The sequence below is a fragment of the Mirounga leonina genome, unplaced genomic scaffold (assembly GCF_011800145.1).
Source record: "Mirounga leonina isolate KUSES-001 unplaced genomic scaffold, KU_Mleo_1.0 Mir_129, whole genome shotgun sequence".
NCBI classification, from domain to species: domain Eukaryota; kingdom Metazoa; phylum Chordata; class Mammalia; order Carnivora; family Phocidae; genus Mirounga; species Mirounga leonina.
Genome location: NW_023270323.1, coordinates 21834755 through 21850338, shown reverse-complemented (window position 1 = coordinate 21850338; position 15584 = coordinate 21834755). Strand labels below are relative to the sequence as shown.

General features: G+C 48.1%; 1 protein-coding gene across 1 annotated transcript in view; it reads left to right on the top strand.

Moving 5' to 3' along the window:
• PARM1 (prostate androgen-regulated mucin-like protein 1) overlaps positions 1 to 15584 on the top strand; it is a 105888-nt gene that overhangs the window by 55511 nt on the left and 34793 nt on the right. The window contains exon 2 of the mRNA XM_035004798.1: positions 11810 to 12529. Coding sequence (XP_034860689.1) covers positions 11810 to 12529 — 720 coding nt within the window. The remainder of the gene's footprint in view (positions 1 to 11809; positions 12530 to 15584) is intronic.

Here is a 15584-nt window from a genome sequence, read left to right as displayed (position 1 = left end):
GGAAAACCTGACCAACAGTGCCTTACTGCCCAAAGGCATTTATGGTTTATTTAACGGGAAGTCTGGAGATAGGCAGACCAGTCTTGGCTTGGCAAGATCAACAGTATCATTTTGGAGAAAGGCTCTTTCTTTCACTTTCATCCCTAGTGGATTGACTTTCAGCCTTAGCTTCACAAGATGGCTGCCCCTATGCCAGACATCACAACTGCATTAAAGTCAGGAAGAAGGGGGAAAGAGGAGGTACCATGGGAATTTCCCTTTCTTACATATTCCTTTTATAAGGAAACAACATTTTTCCAGAAGCCCCTTAACCTACATCCCATCAATCCCGCTGTGCAGAACCTACATCCCATCAGTCCCTGCAAAGGAGGCCAGGAAGGGAGCATTTAACTTTCATAAATTTCATAGCCTCTATAGGGAGGCAGGCAAGAGGGGATGGGGAGTGGATGTTAGCTTAGTCAAACAACAGTGTCTGCCTTTTATGGATTATTGATTTCATCCTCACAATAGCTCTATGAATGGAGTACTGTAGATACCCCAGTTTGCAGGCGAGAAGACAGAAATTAAGCAATTTGCCCAAGATCAAGCAGCTGATAAGTGGTTTGGCTTATAGCTTCCACCATAGCTGCCAGCCATCTAGCAAGATGGTTAGGAAGGCAAGTCACTGAGATAGACTGCCTTCTAGACTCTGAATCCAAGCTCTACTTCCTTTTAGTTATATGTCTTGAGGCGTTATTTAACTTCTTTTCACCTTGGATTGCTCATTTGTAAAATGGGGATAACCTTCCATTTATGGTGAAGAGTCAGTGATGTAATACTTGTAAAGTACCCAGAAAGTTTAGCTTGGAATAAGCACTAGCAACTTGTTAACTAAGAATCTATGAAGCAGGCTCATTTATAATAGCCCCAAACTGGAAAGGACCCAAATGCCCCCCATTGGCAGAAGGGATCAATAAATCGTGGTGTAATCATACAGTTGAATACCATGCAGCAGTGGAAAAGGATGGGTTATTAATAAACACGACGACACAGGATAGTCTCATGGTGAGTGAAAGAACCCAGACGTAAACGAGTGCACACGGTATGACTCCATGGATATGAAGTTCAAAAACAGGCAAAACTAACCTATTGTGACGAAAGTCAGAAGAAGAGTTCTCGTTGGGAGAGTTATGTCTGCAAGAGGGGATGAGGGAACTTTCTGGGCTGCTGGAGAGGGTCTGTACCTTGATCTGAGTGGTGGTTATGCCGATATATACACATGTAAAAATTCATTGATTTGTACACTTACGATGTGTGCATTATACTGCACATATGTTATATTTCTATTTTAAGAGTACATAAAAAATATTAAAAAGAGAAAACCAGAAACGATGAAGCATACCTGTTTATGCTGACTGGCATTTCTGGAGGACGCTCTTAGAAAAAAATGGTGGCAGGAAGAGGAAGGAGGGCTATTGGTCTTCTCTCTGAAAGCCTCTGCTGCACGTCCCCCTCCCTTCAGAGGAAACTTCCTGAGTCATTTGCCCAGTCATGGAGATGTGTTTGTACTGGAGCCATCCTCGCCCTCTTGCCTGACCCCTGGGTGGTCAGTGGTGAACTTTAGTGGGGCGGCAAACAGAAATACATCTGATTGCATTTCTCGGGCATTATCCTGCAATGAGTCAGATTGCCTACTAATTGACCAGTACGAATGCCAGGATGCATCAGCCTGGGATGCCCCCAGGAACTGTCCTTGCAAAGGCAGACTGCCATAGAGCTGACCACCTAAAGAGTGGAGCTCTTTGTGTGGAACAAGAGGTCATGGATGCTGCCCTCAGCTGACCTGGGGACAATGTTGGGGGAAGAAGTGGGCAAGTACATTTAGGCTGAGAAGGCAGTGGTGCCCATGGCCCAGGGCTGCCTCAGCCATCAGGGCAGTTCGAAACCTGAAAGAAGATCCTCTGAAGGAAGAGGTTCAGAGTCAGACCAGGACAATATTAGTGGCTTTCTTACATTTTATACTTCGCAGGGGCTACAGGGGATGGGAAATAACCTATTTGTCATTTGCGCTTCTCAGGGATAGGGTGGAAGGAAGGGTATGCCACCCTTCAACCAGGCAAGAGACCACTGCATTTTACAAACACCCAAACACAAACACCTTTTTTTTCTGTTCAATCCCATGAAGGTGTTTTTCTTTTTGTTTTAATTTCAGAAATTGATAGAACAAACAGAAGAGGGACCGGGCTGCTGAATTGTGCCCCCAGGCCAGACAGTGTGGCCAGCAAGCCCTCCAGTGAGTGTAGAGAAGAGAGAATCACAGCCTCAGCTCTGGGTCAGCGGAGGAGTGGCTGCCTCTACTTAAATTTGGTCACTGCAAGTCACCCAGAGTGCTACCTGCACTCCCTCCGTCCCCTGTGCTGGGGAATGCCTGAAAATCCTGCAAAGTGAGGCCTGGGGAGAGGGAGCCTGCCCACCAATGCTGCCTGGGAAATGTGTACAGGGCGGGCTCCATCCTGGGTTTGGGGGGCCCAAGCCCGGCTCTGGCCTGCACTGCCCCAGCAGGTGCCTGGCCCCATGCGTTCCCAGGGCACCAGAGGGATCCCCTCGCTGTGGCCTGCACGGCCCTGGATGGAATGCAGCCTGGGGCACAGACACGAAGTAATGTAGAGCAGTTACATATTTAGACATTCTCTGGGCGGACCTTTGTGTGTGCTCTGGTCCTGGACCCCACAAATGTTGGGACTGGACCTTTGGAAGGGAAGAACGAAAGAACCTGACGCTTGTTCAGAAATCCCCCTGCTCCCTGATGGAGAGGTTAGGTTGTCTTCTTCTTCCAGCCTACTACCCATGGCACACACCCATATTCCCCCAACCACAAAGCAGCCAACGAGAAGGTTCTCGCCCTCCCTACTTTGTCTCTTTCTCTCCACTGCTCCACCCTGAGGAACCCCAATACGGTACCTTTGGAATTTCGGGTACCTGTGGGCATCCTTGCTCAGCACAGCCGCTTCCTGAGACCAAGCACCACAGTCCCCACGCAACCAAAGATAGTGAGTTTTGGGGGGACATCCTACTGACAAAAGACAGTTGTTGCTTCTGGGGCAAAGAAAGAAAATGTTATATTTTTTTTCTCCAGGAAATACAACCTTCTTCCCAAATGTTATTCTGTCATTAGCATTCCCAGCACCCACAGGGAGCCCAGTGGTATCATGAGTCCTGACTTTATGGAGAGAGAAATTGAGTCATACACCAGGTCTGTAGGTTCTCATTTGGTGGCTCAAAAACAAAAGCGTTTTTCCTCTTTTTGGACTAGGATTGCATCTCATTTCCATAAACAAAACACTCGGGAGAATTGGCTTTTCTACTTCAAACAAGTGTCTTCTTAAACACAGTTTAAATGGCTTTGGGGCATACACATTCCGTCTAGATATGTGATAACCTTCAAATACCATACAGGCGGACCAGGCTCTGATTAGTGATGGTTTTGCAGATGTTAGATGAATCTTCTGGAGTGGTGGGTGCCCTCAGTTGGGAATTTTTGTGAAAGTCCCTAACAGTGCCTTCACTCAAACTAAAGAACACAAAGACCTAGTTTTGATATTAAAAAATATCTATCATCGTAAGATTATTTTTACTCCCTCTTTTTCTGTCTCTTGCACAGAAGGGTAGCCCACTCAGTGAAAAAATGGTAAGGCCAGCCTGTGTTTGGGCCAACTGACCGATGGCCAGCCTTTTGAGGGCTCTGTGTAACTCTGGTCTGTATCATGCCCGGAGAGAGCAAAGTCCTGCAGTCTCCAAAGTGGAAACGAGCAAGCAAAAACAGCAAACGTCTGCTTGGAGACCCATCTACAATTTCACATGAGCTGATGGTTTTTATGGAACTTACAGACAAATCAAAGGGAAGATGCATTTGTCCTATCAGGACCCAGCCTATAAGCCAGAGAACATTTCTGTTTTTCAAAGGGTCGAGAATCCATGTTTTCACTCAATGAATATTTATTGAGTCCCTTATCTGTGCCAGGCACTAAGACACAAAAAGCAAGCTGCAGTCCCTATTAATAGGGCTCCCAGACTGATGGGAGACAAGCATGGAGAGAAATCATGGCTCGGTATAATGTATGCTACAATTAAAATCTGTGCGAAGTGCTGTGACCCCATCAAGTTAGAGAAAACTCTACAGAGGGGTAAGGCTCCCGAGTTCTCAGAATTGGGATGGGGAGAGGGATTCAGGGTGGGAAGAACAGCACAAGCAAAGGCAGGGAGGCAGACAGTAGGGAACAGTTCAGTTTGCTAAAATATGTGTATTTTAGGAATCATTTGAATTCCTATTATGAGCCAGGCAAGGAGGATGCGTGGTGAGCAAATCCACCACGGCCCATGTTCCGTGTGCATTTTGGAGGCTGGAGAGGGAGGCGTGCGTTAGACAAAGCTTCCTGTAAGCAATCACATAGTTAACACACTGAGGTCAGGGCTAGCCGGTGAAGGTACCGGGTGCTCTGAACCCAGGAGGGCTTGGGGGTGGGGGAGGGACGGATTTAGCAGGAGAGTCAGCAAAGGCACTTCAGCTAACACTGGCATGATGAATAGGAGTAACTCAGGCAGAGAAAAGAGAGCGCTGTTTAGGCAGAAGGAATAGAATTAAGGGAAAAGCCTCGTGTGTTTGAGGGCCTGGTGGGGAGCAAGGCTGGAGGGGCAGACTGGGGCTGGATGGTGGAGAGCCCTCCAGGCCTTGCTGATGAGGGAGCAGAAGGCTAGCTGAAGACCAAGCGTAAGCTGACACCCTGCATCCTCCCCCCCCCCACACCCCCACTCCTGGGTGGGACTTGTGTGACATTCTTCCAGGAATCTCCCAGCTATCTTAATGTTAATACCTTGCTAGAGGGGAAAACAACCTTAACTTGACAGTGGCAAGGCCTCTGGTATCTTGTAGAGCGCCTGCGTGGGGAAGTTGTTAAGCATCTGCCTTTGGCGCAGGTCATGATCCCAGGGTCCTAGGATCGAGTCCTGCAGCGGGCTCCCTGCTCAATGGGGAGCCTACTTCTCCCTCTGCTTGTGCGTGCTCAATCTCTCTTATTCTCTTGCTCTCTGTCAAATAAATAAATAAAACCTTTAAAAGAAAAAAAAAGCATATGAAAGTTCTTTTGAAACCTTCCTTTTCCTTACTCCCCCCAACTCCCGAGTACATAATCACGACTCCTCAAGACCCCAGGGCAGCAGCTCTTTCTGCCCACGGGTCCTGCCCCCGTGCTTTAATAAACCACCTTTTTGCACCAAAGACGTCTCAAGAATTCCTTCTAGGCCGTGGGCTCCGGACCTCACCTATGTTCCAAAACCCCATCATTGCGGGGCATTTGAAGTTTTAGCCTCAGGTCGGGGGAAACCAGCGCAGGCTGCCCATTCTCCTCTCAAGCCTCGGAGGGCTGTGATGCGGGCCCGCTTGCGGCGGCGGCCCTCTGGCTAAGCTTAGCGCTCGTTGAGCGCGCAGCCCTCCGCAGCCGTGGGGCCTCCGGCAGGCAGGCCTGGCGTGAGCCGTGAGACCGCAGGCAGAGGCACCACTCAGCCTGACTTGGCAGCAACGGGAAAGGGCCTGAGTGCGTTTTGATCGAGTTTCACTGAATTTGTCAAAGCTTTGTCACATGTTTCCTCAGGTACTTGACAAGCCAAGGGCAGGAAAGGACATGCAGGGGGCTGGGAGGGGGATGGGTAAGCAGCACTGGCCGTCGAGCTACCTGGGACTCTGGCCCACGCGGCTGCTCATGAAACCCAGGAAAAGGCGACAGTTCGGGGCGTTCATCGTGCACAGGCTGCCCATGCGGCCGAATGTCGCTGACACCCGGTGGGGGCCAGGAGGCGGCAGTACGTGTGCAGAATGCAGCCTCTCTACCCTGGAATATCTCAGCACGGGGAGAACTCACCTACCCAAACCTGGCGGCCCCCAGATCCCTTCTCCTAGCAAGGCAAGAAACTGGGGATCGAGCCAGACACCTTGCTCTCGTACATCAAAGAGACAGAAACTCTGATCCTGGCCTCTCCCATAAAGGACAATGTACATGGCAATGAATAATTTTCTTTCCAACTAAGAATCCGCTTTTTTTCTGAGCAACAAGCGGCCAGCTCTTCTTGCAATAGAAAAGCTTCAACCTGACCAGACTTCAGGAAAGACTGCCATTTGTCAGCCCACTAGGAGGAATTTCAGATTAGGTGAAGTTGGCCATCATTCCCCTAGAACTCTCCTCTGGGCCAAGTCTTAAGAGATTTCCTTCCTTGAGTCAGCCCAGTTCAGGCACGTAGGCCTGTCGCTGCCCAGGCGGGACCCACCACATCTGGCGATGTCACTGTTTTGGAACAACGCACATTCACCTCTAAATTGAGAGTAATGGGTTCGATTTCTTCACTCTAGTTTTTCTGCCATTTTTCTCAAGGAAATATGAGAGCTAATCCTTTCCTTCAGGGGAAGGTGGCTGTATTTGGAATGGGAAGGTGTATGGGGCACTGCATGATTTCAGCTTGTTCAGCTGCCCGGCCTCCCCTGGGGCGCCCCCACTTGCTTACCGGCTACAGTACATTCTACCGCTCTTTTCCAGTCAAGGACACAGTCTGATTCTGTCCCTACATGATTCTTTCTGGGCCACATAGCCCAGCTACTCGTCTTAGAAGTCTGAGTTCACTTACACCACTTCCTGCGTCCATCCTCCATGTATCAAATGAGGAGCTGTACTCACATCACAGAGCCCCTTTCTAGCTCTAAAAAAAATTTTTTAAATCCTGACAAAGTATACACCCTTATCTGTTTGACTTACACAGTTTGATATTCCTTTGGAAGCACAAATCCATCATGTGAGAAAGCAGAAATGATACTTCCTCAGACTATCTCCATGACTCTGAATGTTGAGGTCCTAACCCCCAGTGTGATGGTATGTGGAGATGGGGCTTTGGGGAAGTGATTAGGCTTAGATGAGATCATGACGGTGGGGCCCTAAGGATGGGATTAGTGCCTTTATGAGAAGAGACAGCAGAGAGCTTGCTGCCTCTCCCTCACTCCATGAGAAAAAGTGGCCACCTATAAGCCTGGAATAGAGCTCTTACCAGAAACTGAATGGGCCCACACCTTGCTTGAACTTGCCAGTCTCCGAACTGTGAGAAGTAGACTCCTGTTGTTAAAGCTGCCCAGTCTATGTGGTATTTTGTGCTGGCAGCCTGAGCAGAGGAAGATAGCAGGCATTCCCTAGGATAGTCCTAGTGGGCCTTGGATGTCTTCATGCCGCAAGAAGACCCGCCACCACCATGCGATCGCAGCAGTATGGAATGCACCATCAAATAAGGCAGAGCAGAGGCTTCTAATGCCTTACTCAAGTGAAGATGACCAGCACTGTCACAATCTCCTGCATTGTTGTTTTGTTAGGAGTAGGAATTGCTTGAACTGGATGTAAAGTATTTTAAATAAGTACTCAGAAGGTAGCCATGGAAGATGAATGACCACCTCCAGTCCTCTTTGGAAGCAGGAAGGTAGGAGTTATAATAGTATACTAGTCAGAGTTAAACAAGGAAATAGGTATTTCTAGCAACAAAACCAATTACTGGAGCATGTTCTTTTCAGCACTTTAATGATTTTCGTGGTCCAGCTTTTAGCTCCACTGGAAATGACAAAGCAGGTGTCACCCTGAACATCAAACACCTTCAGTGGCATCTTGTGTGTTCTCATCCTTTCAGAACCAACTCAAATGTCATCTCTTCTGTGACTTTTCTAAATGTCATTTGAAAATGACGTTTGTATACTTTTGCATTCCACGGTCTCTATACAGAATGTATCCATCATACTTCAGGGCTCCCACTGTAACCTGCTTTTACTTAAGTGAGGCACTTGCCACATCATATTACAGGAAGGTGTCCTTTCTGTCCTGCTGGATATTGAATCCTCTGAGGGCAAAGCCACAGGCATAGAAGCTACTCAGTAAAGGAAGGAAGGAAGGAAGGAAGGAAGGAAGGAAGGACGGACGGACGGAAGGAAGGAAGGAATTAGTGAATTAGTGCTCCTTTGTGTATGACTCATTCCTCACATATCCCAGGCTTCCAAAGGCTCTGAATCAGCTACCAGACTGCGGCCATCTCCGCCTCCATCTGCCCATCTATTATATGATACTATCAACAGTAGTTGAACATTGTCATCTTGGGGTTTTGGCCACAGAATAATGAGCCATGGGAGCTACCAGGATGCAGAGCCAGTAAGCTCCAAAGGTCCCATACGAAGATCCAGCATTTTAATAATATTTTTCCCAACTGGTGTTCTGTCCATATTTTAAGGTTCTTTTGCTCTGTATTCATTCTGAAATCGTTGACACTTCAGAGCTGCCAAAAGTCCAGTATAGCAGCATGGACTATTATGTGGCCTAATATAGGAGGTCTGCCCTCCTATTTACTAGGAGAGTAACTTATAGTTTATGATCTTTACCGACTCCTTTTCAACAAGATAAAACCGAGTACTTCGATAACAATTCAAACATTAAATTCAGTTAAATATGAGAAAATAAAACCAAGTACTTCGATAACAATTCAAACGTTAAATTCAGTTAAATATGAGAAAAGTGTTTTCAGAATAGATTCTGTAGCACAACTTTTCATCAGCTACAGCATCTACTGTGTGCCAGAATGAAGAGGTAAGCAGTGTTCCCCCAAGTGCCTGAATGCCTCCCCATATATCTTTTCCCCCTTCCTCTGTGCTGGAATCTAGCCCGTGTTTTATTGCTTACGAATTTTGATCATGGCTGGCCATTACCTGTAGGCTACCGGCAAGGAAATCTCCTCTGAATATGGAGGGCTAAAGAGTTGAAGACCTAACATGACATGAGGCATAGGTAGGTATGTGTCACTGTAGAATGACAGAGCCTGAGGCTGACTTTGAAAGCAAGGTTCCTGCGCTCATGTGACACCAGGCAGCCATTCCTGAGGTAGCTCTGATGGATGTGGCCATACTAAGTGATATGTAGAAGAGAATAGAGAGATTCTGGAGTATTTTTGGATATCGTTCTTTTTTTTTTTTTTTAATTTTATTTTATTATTTTTTAAAGATTTTATTTATTTATTTGACAGAGAAAGACACAGCGAGAGAGGGAACACAAACGGGGAGTGGGAGAGGGAGAAGCAGACTCCCTGCCAAGCAGGGAGCCCGATGCGGGACTCGATCCTGGGACTCCAGGATCATGACCTGAGCCGAAGGCAGTCGCTTAACCAACTGAGCCACCCAGGCGCCCTTGGATATCGTTCTTAAGTTAATTCATCTTCCTTCCTCCCTCCCTCCTTCCCTCCCTCCCTCCCTCCCTTCCTTCTTTGCTTCCACAAGGACTTACTGAGCACTTACCATGACCTAGACACTGTCCTAGGCTTGGGGGAAACAGAAATGAATAAGACCAGGTCCCTGGACCCTCATGGAGCTTACATTCTGATAGAAGAGAGAGATAATAAGTAAATAAATAATAATATGATTTCAGGAAGAAACTTTTATTTTATGAAAAAAAAAATGAGCAAAGGGTATAGTGGTTCCTCAAGAAATCAAACATAGAATTACCATATGATCCATTACTTCCACTTCTTGGATATATAACCAAAAGAATTGAAGGCAGGGTCTCAAATGGATATTTGTACACTCAGATTCATAGCATTATTCACAGTCACCAAAAGGTAGAGACAACCCATCAAAGTCCATCAGTGAATGAATGGATGAATACAATGTGGTCTATATATACAATAGAATATTATTCAGCCTTAAAAAGGAAGGAAATTCTGACACATGTTACAATATGGATGAACCTTGAAGACATTATTCTAAGTGAAATAAATCAGTCATGAAAGGACAGTTGTAATATGACTCTACTTACATGCATTACCTGGAACGGTCAAATTCATAGAGACAGAAAGTAGAATAGTGGTTTCCAGGGCTGGGGAGAGGGGGGAAAAAAGGAGAGTTACTGTTATTTAATGGTACAGAGTTTCAGTTTGGGAAGACGAGAAAGTTCTGAAGATGGGTTAGTGGTGATGGTTGAACTTAATACCACTGAGCTGTACACTTAAAAATGGTTAAAATGGGGGGCCTAGATGGCACAGTCAGTTAAGCGCCCGACTCTTGGTTTCTGCTCAGGTCATGATTTTAGGGTTGTGAGATCAAGCCCAGCATCAGGCTCCACCCTCAGCATGGAGTCTGCTTGACACTCTCTCCCCCTCTCCCTCTGCCCCATCCCCCCCACCGTGTACTTCCTCTCTCTCTGTCTCTCAGATAAATAAATCTTTTAAAAAATGGTTAAAATGGTGAATGTTATATGTATTTTAACAATTAAAAAATTAATCTTTTAAAAAATAAGCAAGGAGCTGGAGTAGGAATGATTTTAGTTAGGATCATCTGGGAAGGCTCCTCTGAGAAGGAGGTGGCATTTGAGCCGAGACCAACCTGAATGATGAAGCGAGCATGGGGCAATGTAGGGGATTAGTTTGGAATTTTGTTCTAAGTGCAACAGAATGACTTTGGAGGGTTTTGACTAGATAAAGAACATGCTCTGATGTACCACTTTAAGAGATCATACCGGCTGCTATGTGAAAAGTAACAGAAAGGGAGAAAATCTGGAAGGCAGAAGACTAATGAAGAGATTATGGCAGTTGTCTCTGCGAGTGACTGGTGGCTCGGGTGATGTTGAGATGATGCGGGAGGTGAGGAAAAGTGGTTGGGTTGGGATATATTTTCAAGGTAGACTCGTTCTGATTCGCCAATGGATTTGATATGGGGTGTGAGGGAAAGAGGTGCATTAAGGGTGATGTCTCAGTTTTTAACTGAACAACTGAGTGAAAGAAGGTGCCAACCACTGAATAGAAATGACTAGGGGAAAAGCTAGTTGGGGGATGGTGAGGGGCATGGGGGCTCAATCAAAAGATGGTTTACATAAAAAGCAAAAGCAAAATCCAGGACTAGCTGAGTGATAGCACATAGAAGCCATTCATTAAGTACTTGAATGGATGAAAGAATTAATTAGTTAATTAAACGGAATGCGCAAATGGAGGGAGGAAGGAAGGAAATTAATTCTAAATGTTACAAAATGTGAAGGAGAACATTTTGCAAAATGCTATGGTTGTAAAGACCCCAAGCTAGAATTTGAAAGAACTAGGTTCCAGTCCCAGATAATTTTTCCAAACCTCAGATTCCTGCTCTCAGCTTTTATTCTGGGACTTCGTGCCTTTCCCCCTTCAAAGGCAATGTGTTCACATCTTGACTCATCCCACCAGCAAGCCCATAGCCCTGGTATCCCTGTGCATAAATGCAAAGCGCGCGTGCGCGCGCACACACACACACACACACAGACGCACACACACAAGCAGAGCTCACAATCTCTGGGGCAGGGAACAGCCAATCCATAAGCCCCTCCAGCTCTGCACTCACCAACCGTTGCCTCCCCCACCCTCAGCACACACCCTGGGCATCCCCGCAGGTATTGGGGTGCAGGCCCCATAGCAATCCAGACAATTCCCGGTAAAGGTCAGTTCCCCAGAGAGTCTCACTTTTTAAGGGCACAGTTTTAAGCAAGCAGGAGACAAGATTAGGTCATTCCATGCATTGGCTGGAAGTGTGTCGACGGACCCACTAATGGTTCTTACTGGGCCTCCAGGCTGGTTCCCACTGATAGTCACAAAGGGAGGAGGGAGCAGTGAGTGGGCAGAAAATATTCACAAGTCACCTTCACAGTTGGGAGGGCATGATGCAAAATGAGAAAGACCTGTGGAAATGCTGTGAAGCAGGCTTCCCTCAGAGGTTTTCACATACTAACCATGTTTTGTGCCGGCTCTTCCACAGGATTGAGGGTACAGAGCCTGCCTCCGTCAGCCCAGTTGCCCGGTTCTCTTCCGGCAGCCACTGTCCCTTCCACGGCCATCTGGACGAGCTCTCCACAGAGCCCTCCCGCCTCCCCGACCAGTGGCACTCCCAGCAACTCGGTCTTCCCAGCCACAGCCTCGGCGCCAGCACCTCTGCTCCCCAAGAACATTTCCACGGAGCCCAGAGAAGAGGAGACGACGAGCGGCCCGGCCTCTCACCGGGAAGGCACGAGCACAGACCCCTCACCAGCTGGCGGTGGGGTGCACTCAACAGCCACTCCCCCAGAACACAGCTCAAGCACTCCCGAGGAGGCAAGCGCGCCCCCCACAGGGTCCCAGCACCCCTCGGCGGCCCCCACTGAGTCTCCCACCCTCACCTCCCCTCGGGCTCCAGCCTCATCACCCCCACCCCTATCAACCTCACCCCCGGAGGTTTCTTCTGCCTCCTCGGCCAGCACCAATCACAGCTCTGCCGAGACCAGCACCAAGCCCACCGGAGCCCCGACCCCACCAGAGGCCCCAGCAGAAGAGCACAGCTCTGCCCACACACCCACTTCACATGCCACAGCCCAGCCGCTGCCCGCGGAGACAACACCCCAAGCCACAGTGCCGACCAAAGTGACCTGTGTGATGATGGACATGGAGACCACTGCCTCCCCTGGGGTGAGCATGCAGGAAGTGGAGCATGCGCTAAGTTCAGGTGAGTCTCAGTCACCAGAACACGGAGATGTGAAGAATGCAGTTCCATTAACCCCACCCAACTGATCTCAGTTTGAATTCTGGAGAGCCAAGCCTGAGCTCCATTCGCCAGAACTGCCACCAGGGTCAAACGTTGCTTTTAGTCACTTGATTAACTTCCACATGCTGTCTCACTGATTGCCGCTGCCGGTCCTCGTGATGTGTCTTCCCATATGTCACAGAGAATGTCCATAGGGGAGACAGTGTAAACAGAGGGGTTAACTGCGTGGCTTTTTGGCCGAGCTTCCTAGGTTTTAAGTTCTGGCTCTGGCCCTTGGGCGAGTGACTTCATCTTTTTGTATCGTTATTTTTCCTCATCTGTAGAATGGGGACAAAATAGGTTCTGTTGGACATGATTCTTGTGGGGATTAAATGAGATGACCTATGAAGTGCTTAGAACAGTTACCAGCGGGGAACAAGTGCTCAGGAAATGTCAGTTACTAGTATTTTGCTCGGCCTGTTAACGAAGTGCTTACCTCATGGAAACCAGTCAGGCCAAGTAGGATGGGGGAGGGGTAGAGAACTTGCTTATTCTTTATAGTCACTGATATAGTTCATGGGAAAGGCAATAAATTTTACAGGACATCGCATTTGTTTTTATTCTCCCAGCAGTCCTCTGAAGTCAGTATTATTCTTATCTTGATTTTGCAAGCTTAGAAATTAGGGTGGAGAGAGATTTAGGGTCTCTTCTGAGGTCACAGGCATCTGGTATTGACGTAAAGACGGTAAACTTTAGGGTATTGAGCAGGAAAAGGCTTTAGTGGGAGTGTTTGTCCTCCCGAGTGAGAAACAGTGAGGTGAGAACAGCCAGAAGGTGAAGGGGGGAACAGAGCTGTGGCTCCTCCCCTGGGGAATGTTCAGAACACAGCCACATGACTAGCTGGGGTCAAAGGCATGGCTGTGACGGAGGAGAAATGAATATCTTTTAGCAAACAATCAATAAGCAACCCCTATGAACAGAAACTCCCATTAAGAGAAGAAGTGGGGAGAGAGGGCTAAGATGAACAAGACATGATTCCTCAGGGAAGAGCTCACAGTTTACCGGGAGATAAAGTCCCAAAGAATTGTGTATTCTTATTTCAAAGGCCCAGGATATCTGTGAGAGTCCCAACGAGAGAGAGAGAGAGAGAGAGAGATCCAGTCACACTGGGATAAAGGAATTAATCACAAATTCTTGCCTGGGGTCTGGGGAAACTACAGGGGAGCATAATAGCAGAGCCATTGTGAGTCAGGCCTAGGAGGAGGGAACAGTCACCAGAACCCAGAAGGAGAGTCTTGTAGAACAGACCACCTTGACAGAAGCAGTGACTCTTGGTTGAGAGACACCGCTAACCCAAGGTTCGTCTCCTGGGAGCGAAGGAAATAAACCTTCTGCCCTCCCTGTCTCCCTTCCCTCTGATACGCAGCCAGAAGCCAAGAACAGGGAAGCCACGATGTCGTCCATCCAGCTCAGCCTCCCGAGAGGGCTCATCAGAAGGCTGGAGAGGGGCACAGCCAGTTCGAATGTTGATTTCCTCTGTGCAGCCCCCATCCCCACTAGCACCCTGTTTACACCTCCGGCCGGCACTCACCCCACAACATTTAGATGTGCATTTTCTATCTCCACTCTAAGCCCATGCCCCCACTTGCTGGTCCCAGCGCACCGGGACCATCTTAACATGGACCTAGTTCCTGGAACAGAGTGGGTGTTGACGTGACTCCGCGTCTTAAGGACTGTCCCTAGCAAAGGGGCCAGCAAAGTACAGGCTTGCAGGGGTCCTGAGCTCTTCTCTCTGTCCCAGTTCGGGCCCTCCCTGCCACGCCCCCGTGACATAGCTTCTTCAGTTTTCTAGCTGATCTCCCTTTCTCCACGTTCTGTCCCCTCCAGGATACTCCAGACATGGTAGATTCATATTCCTGAACACAGACTCTGAGCTTGGCATTCAAGAATCTCCATAATCTGACAAAACCTACTACTTTCCGTGAGCACCCTCGTTCCATGGGCTGGATTAGCTAAGACAGTCTAGTACCAGCATTCTGGTTTGTGTTGTAGAACCTGTGTCTTGATTTCCTCAACTCTAAGCCAGCAGGGTCAAGAGGCACAAAATTAGTGACGGACCTGGGTCATGAGCCTTTATAGTTCTAGGGAATACCACACCCAGGAGCAACCCCAGGGTGAATTAAGGAAGGACTGAGGCACTGACCTGAGAAGAGATATGGGGGGGCAGGGTGGAGAGAGATCGGGCCAGGGTACATTTCGTAAAAAAAAGGATTTATCCTGGTGATCTAGTAAATCAAAAGATATTTACTGTGCATCTACCAGTATACTGTGCTTGAGGCAAAGAAGGAGAAGACCGGTCTTTGAGATTTCATAGCTTCAGTAGAGAGAAAAGGGCACGACTAACTCTTCACACCACTATTATGACCACATTAGTTTCTAATCTGAGAAGGACCTGAAATGGGTAGAAGGATCTTTGAGCAGAAGGGATACAATCTGTTCATTTCAAAGGTGAAGAAATTATGTCCCAGAAGTTTGGAGGGGCTCGCCTAAGGTCACGCCGCCCAGGGGCAGAGCTGGGCCCGGAGCCCAGATCCTGAAAACCACGATCGAGCCTCCTTTCAGCAGGCGGGGCTCGCTGCCTGGCTCCTTCCCCAGCCCTGCAGGCCAGGGGAACCCAGAGACTGGGCTAGCAGATTAGCGTCTGGGGCTGTTCTCCCTGAGAGATCCCTGAGCTGCCTTCATAGTGGCAGTAATTATACCACACTTCCGTGTTGCATTTTGTTATTCTGCATGACGTTCACCTGGCGTATTTTTATTCCTCCAAGGACTCGTCCACTCCACGGATATCTAGCCGTGGTCAGCAGTGAATAAATCTAAAACAAGGTAAATGCCATGGCAGTGAAATGTGACTAGGGGCTGAGGGAAGGTTCCATGATGCAGGGAGCCCAGGAGCTGAGTCTGAGGAGAGGAAGGGAATTGGGACCTAAAGAGAGCCAGGGCCAGGGAGATTCAGGGAGCCAGAGCCGGAGTAGCTGAG